General features: G+C 42.1%; 1 protein-coding gene and 1 long non-coding RNA gene across 12 annotated transcripts in view; one reads left to right on the plus strand and one right to left on the minus strand.

The window, feature by feature from the left end:
* Positions 1-3,220, plus strand: part of MYBPC1 (myosin binding protein C1) — a 96,082-nt gene extending 92,862 nt beyond the window's left edge. For all 11 annotated transcript variants that reach the window (XM_081878800.1, XM_081878805.1, XM_081878797.1 and 8 more), the window contains one exon: positions 2,501-3,220. Coding sequence is in view for 8 of the 11 variants with exons in the window: in XM_081878797.1 (XP_081734923.1) it covers positions 2,501-2,592 (92 nt within the window). In the remaining 3 variants the exon portion in view is untranslated. The remainder of the gene's footprint in view (positions 1-2,500) is intronic.
* LOC309351396 lies at positions 2,836-5,717 on the minus strand. The gene is made up of 2 exons (XR_014160823.1): positions 5,437-5,717; positions 2,836-4,198 (listed from the first exon to the last, which is right to left on the minus strand). It is a non-coding gene; the product is annotated as an uncharacterized lncRNA (long non-coding RNA).
* Between the last annotated feature and the right edge of the window lie 559 nt (positions 5,718-6,276).

A 6,276-nucleotide genomic window follows, 5' to 3' on the forward strand; every position in this document is an offset into this window, starting at 1 on the left:
TTCTTCTCTATTCACTGAAGATTAGGAAAGCATAGCCTATTTTTTTAAAAAAAAACCCAAATCCTTCAGTGGCATGCCTTAATTATTTTGAGTCAAGACAATCCAAATAATGCAGTTTCAGCTGGATATGGGAGATTGCACAGAAATGCAACTTGCAATTTCATTTGGTTGAATGTGGAAAAAGCTTCCTCCCTAAGGGTCAGTGGTAAAACATGACTCTGTAGAGCTGAAACTTACTGGAAGCAATTGGTAAGTTCATCTTCGGAAAGTCCTGGTGCTTTAGGTTTATGACATGAATCGGAAATGCATCAGAAGGTAAGTTTTCGGTTATTAGAGGCCATGCTTACTCCTCGCGTACTGCCAGAACTGGTGGCAATTCTAGGACACTTATAGCAGGGGTTCTCGGGTTTTCCCCCTCTCTTTAATGAGCCTCAGGACACTAAGCAGTGATGGCCAAACTTGGCCCTCCAGCTGTTTTGGGACATCCCATCATCCCTGACCACTGGTCCTGTTAGCTAGGGATGATGGGAGTTGTAGTCCCAAAACAGCTGGAGGGCCAGGTTTGGCCATCACTGCACTAAGGGAACTACTATTGAGAGTTTGTACTTCAACTAGGGTAATGAAGGGGCTGTACACACAAAACTCTTTTGCTTCATGAATCCACAGCATACCTTACCCTCAGATTACCCAGAAGACACCCTGGGTAATCAAATAGGTACCCAAAAGAAGATTGGCCACAACATTGCTAATTAACTCAATGGAAAGGACATGTGGCCTATTGCGTTGTAATGCACCAATGGGTTGTTAACCTGTTTTTACTGGAGTAGTGGGTTTCCTGGTTCCTGTTGCTCCATCTCACACCAGAGCCTATAAAATGGGTGGAGAGCATCACTCCAGTTAGTTGGGGCTAACACAGGAATTAATCACATCATTATCCCTTCCCACATGTTTTCCTGCATGCAGACATTTCTGCAGTAACATGTAGAGGAACCATGTGGAAGCTCCAACTGTGCTACCCCACAAACAGGTCCTATTTTCTATTGGTCTAATGACAAATCATTGGAAGAATCTTCTGCACAAAGGCTCCTTAGCTACAGTAGCCCTTTCTAAGAAGGCAATGTTCTCATTTTGACTAGCACTAAGGATGGGCAAAGATATTATTCTCTAATTTGTAACTGTGAGCACAGAAGTGATCTGCATTCAGCTTCCTAATTTCTTTGTGGTCACAGATTTAGCACCACCAAAAAAAACCCCCCAAATAATGATTTAAGTGTTCAGTTGGAACATTCCTAAAACCTTGAAAAAGCATCAAAGGAAATGCTATTACTGTTAATAGGTGTAATGATTGATATTAGCACACCAGTACCAAATACTGTTTTCTGAAAAATAAGATCTGCTGACTTTAATGTCACTTATAAGCAAGTGTGCTGTGGATTGGGGAAACTGCTTTACATTTTGTAACTTATTTCACCTCCACACAACTTGGTACTGCCCCCATTTTCCCCATGCCACTGCAAAACCACTGAAGTGGTTTGAGTCAGACAGCAGTAAATAGGTGTTGGGTTGAGAGTTGTGCAACAATCACCTATCTCACCATAAGCACCCATTTGCTCAGCTCTCAGGGCTGAACAAAATGTTACCTTATACTTGGCTGATTCATGTTTCATGGTGTGGCATAATTGAAAGGAAGTAATTGATAAGACATGACAGCATTCAGCATTTCATTAGATGACAAAAGGCAGGTGACGTAATGCAATGATGTCATGTCACACATCTATTTCAACTGCTGGAAGATGCAAGGAAGAGACACAGAAGACGCCACACATTTAATGTCTAACCATAATGCTACCAATAGGTTATTTACGCTCCACACTTCAAGGACCCCAGGGTGGGTTACAACAAGAACTGAGGGGAGAAGGAATTACCACTGGGAATCTGCTTTTGCATCCCTCTGGGAATCATAATGTGTGCTCTGGTCTGTTACAAGGACTTGCCACATAGATCAGTTGCATCACATTGAGTCTTCTTGCCACCATTACTGATACATGTGACTCGCCATCACGTTCTCTTGAGAGAGGGTGTGGAGACTTGTAGCACGATGGCACCAGCTCACCTGACGAGTACTTGCAGACTTTACAACAGGGCCATTAGCAAGCCCATTGTTGGCAGCATTCCCATGGCAAACACGATGTCTGCCCTGGTTCTGATTTGGTTCTAAGTCTCCATTGACTGTACATGGAACCAATGAGTCCTTGATGGCCCTCTTCCCAAGGGATCCATTTCACCCTACATGAAGAAAAAATAATGCTGCAGTCAGAGATACATCAAGGCTGCAAATCCTAAATTTGTTTACTTGGAAGCAGATACCGCTTATGGCAGTCCACCCACCCACCCACTGTCAATGCCTGTAGGATGTCAGGACACTTACAGCTGGAATTCAGTTTTTGCAAACACCTGTTCACTTGATTGCTTTAACTATTGTCTTCCTCCTTATCCGTAGGTGGGGTCTCATTCTTCAGACTACTATTGCAAGGGGTGCCCCCACATATCATTGACTCCTATATGAAAGCATGCAACCCTGAGGAAAAGTAAAGAGCCTGGCCACAGTGTTTCTCCGCCACTGCACTGGAAACTGGCAGCCAGCACTGAAGCAGTTTAACTCCTACCATGGCACTCCCACAGCATGGCCCGCTGCATTGCCCCTTCCCTCTTGCTGCTGTTGGAAAGAAAATTCATGCATGGATTGTTTTTTTTCAAGTTGAAATGTTGAAGTTGAAGCTTACCCACATGTTTCAATGATCCACATCATTGTGTTTGTTTTATTCTCTCTCTCTCTCTCTCTCTCTCTCTCTAATGCTGAAAAGCAAAGAAATGGAAAAAAGCTATGCCAATACGCATGGGAGCTAATATTTGAGTTTGTACTTTACATGGCTAGATAGATTTTTATTTTATTTTTTGTGAGAAGCAGGTACTGCTAGACCCAGTGGCAGTGCAGTCAGGCCTTGAAACACATACCTCTTTTGATAAATAATGGATCTAACACTTTCCTAGGCTGCTAAAAATGGACTGTTTGGCACATGTGATTTGCAGCATTTAACAGTTATTTCAGTGGAATGTATCTTCAGTTAGAAGGGTTTCTGTTCAGCTCACTCCTTTGTGAATCTCTTGGCTACTAAAAGTTTCATGTAATGTACAATAAAGCTGAAGTGTTTAAGAGCTAGCTCAGTATCTGTGATGTTTGTGTTTGCTACAAACTGGTCTACCTTTACTGTTCTACCTTTTGTTACTCGAACTGCATTGACAGATACCAGATTATAAATGGGGATGCCAAGAATCAACTTGCATTCAGAGGTTTTGCATGTGGTTGCACAATAACACTGTGTGCAAATTACAGCACAGGCACCAACAGTTAGTTGTGCAATAAAATAGTTGCTTGCACTATGAATAGTACAAACCTGATAAGTTTTACTCAGAAGTCCCACTGAGTTCATTGGGACTAACAAGTGTGTTTAGGGAATGCAGCAGAAGGTTTTTACTTTGTATTGTATTATAACTTTATATTTGGCCTTCACAAAACAGTGCACTGCCCCAAAGCACCACAGCCCTTCATCACAGCGAAACCAAAGCCATGCATTAAATCTTGGCTTGTTAACTGAAATTTTACAGAGACTCCTGTAATAGATCATGAACTTGTCATACGTGTCTTCAGTAGACCTCAGTTCCATCAATTAGGTCTGAATTTGGGAAAGCCTGGCATGCTCAAATGATAGTTCACAGTCAGCTTTGTCTCCAGATAATGCTCCCCAGTGTCCTCAGATATGCATTTCTATGGCAAATGTTGCATGACTCAGAATCTACAGAGCTCCTTCAAAACTCCAGAATCACCACCTGAAATGCATTTGTGTGCACAGAGAACATAGTTCACAGAAAATATTCCCTGCATCAATGCACCCAAGTAAACCTTTAAAATATGTTGTGCAAATTTTCTTTCAGTACAGTTAGCTCATTCCAATGCAAGTCACGTATAGACTCCATGAATTTATAACTTAATCCACATGCATTCTTCAAGATGTTGTGATGATCAATAGCTTAGAAGGTTATAATGGGGATTAGGCCATTTCACAATCTGGAAAATAGGTCTCTCTGTGACTAATAGCTATGGATATATGCAAATTCAAATTTAAGATGCATTATGCCACTGAATACCAGTTGCTGGGGAACAACAAGCAATTAACTTTGATTTTGAAAATGGTTTTTTTAATTTTGCAAAAGTTCATTTAGTATGCAAGGGTAATGTCTAACAAGAGGTGGGACAGGAACATAGGAATCTGCCTTATACTAAGTCAGATCACTGGTATATCTAGCAGCTCTGTAGGGATTCAGACAAGGTTCTTTACCAGCCCTGCCTGGCTATGCTGGGGGTTGAAACCTGGGACCTTCTGCATGCAAAGATACCACTGAGCCTCTGTGATGTGCTTATTCCGAACAAGGCAACACAAAATGTGGAATTTGGAGACCAAGCCCATGGTCATGAAACTTACTGAGGTGGTCCTGAGCAAAACAGTATTGCTCAGTACAACCCACCTCACAGGGTTATTGTGATGCAATGGGAAAGGGCACAATGGGAAAAGAAGAACCCTGAGTTCAGTGGACAAATTACAGGATTAAAAACTAGTAAATAAATTAATGTTTTAATTGTACCTTTAATTTATTGTTTATTTATTGTTTGCAAATTTAAAGGGAGAAACAGAATAATTTAAGATAAGGAAATAGAATAAAGGGTTAAAAAAAAATTCTACCTTTAAAGTTTTAAATGACTTCCAAGACACCTAACAGGCCTTGAAATAATCAACTGAAAATAACACACTAAATTTTTTTGCATACAGCCATGAAATAGCAGAAGGGTCAGGATATATCCTATCAACTGACAACACTTCAAGAAGTATAATATCATAAAAGCTTCTACCAGTTCTACCAAATCAAATACTCTGGTAAGCTCTAAGTTAGATTACTGCAACACATTATACATAGGGCTGCCTCTGAAGATGGTTTGGAAACTTGTGGTGCAGAACTCAGTGTTCAGGTTGCTCAGTGGAGCAAGACAGTTCGAGCATTTAATTGGCACTATAAAGCCTTAAATGGCTCAGGACCATAATACTTCCAAGGACCACCTCTCCCCATATGAACTGACCCAGACCCCATGATCATCACCTGGGGCCTTTCTTGGCCAGAGGGTGACAACACAAGAACAGGCCTTTTCCGTGGAGGCTCCCCACTTATGGAATGCTCTCCCCAGGAAGGCTCGCCTGGCACCTTCATTACGTATCTTTAGGTGCCATGTGAAAATGTTCTTCTATAACCAGGCCTCTGGATGATTAAACAATCTACAGACTTTTAAACTGAATGAAGTATTGTTGTTTGTTTGTTATGTTATACATATCCATGTTTTTATACTGTAAACCACTGTCAACTTGGATTAAGGATGGCATATTAAACAAATGTCCTGCAATGCAATTTACATCAACTTCCACTGCACTCCATGAAAATTCCTCCAAAAGGAATAGGCCTGGTGCCCAATGACACAAACCTATACATGGCTTTAGCCAGAAGTAAACCCTATTGTAGGATGCGGGTGGCGCTGTGGGTTAAACCACAGAGCCTAGGACTTGCCGATCAGAAGGTCGGCAGTTCAAATCCCCATGACAGGGTGAGCTCCTGTTGCTTAGTCCCAGCTCCTGCCCACCTTGCAGTTCGAAAGCACACAGCGCAAGTAGATAAATAGGTACCGCTCCGGCGGTTTCCATGCACTGCTCTGGTTCACCAGAAGCGGCTTAGTCATGCTGGCCACATGACCCAGAAGCTGTACGCCGGCTCCCTCAGCCAGTAAAGTGAGATGAGTGCCGCAACCTCAGAGTCGTCCACAACTGGACTTAAGGTTAGGGGTGCCCAATGGATCTTACTCCCAGGGTGGGTAGTGTGCTGTGAGAAAACATGTGTGGCCCCTCCATATGTTGTGGGTCTCCATCTCCCATCAACAGTCAGGAATTAATACTCTCCGCCAGTTATTCCCTCTTATCTGGGAATAAGTCCAACTAGGACAAAGGCTCAGTTACAGATAGGTAGCCGTGTTGGTCTGCCATAGTCAAAACAAAACAAATTCCTTCCAGTAGCACCTTAAAGACCAACTAAGTCTTAGTTGGTCTTTAAGGTGCTACTGGAAGGAATTTGTTTTGTTTTGACTAGGACAAAGGCTGCACTTCTATACCGGTTTCCCTC

This window comes from Podarcis erhardii (genome assembly GCF_964252035.2).
Source record: "Podarcis erhardii genome assembly, chromosome: 10".
In the NCBI taxonomy this organism is placed as follows: domain Eukaryota; kingdom Metazoa; phylum Chordata; class Lepidosauria; order Squamata; family Lacertidae; genus Podarcis; species Podarcis erhardii.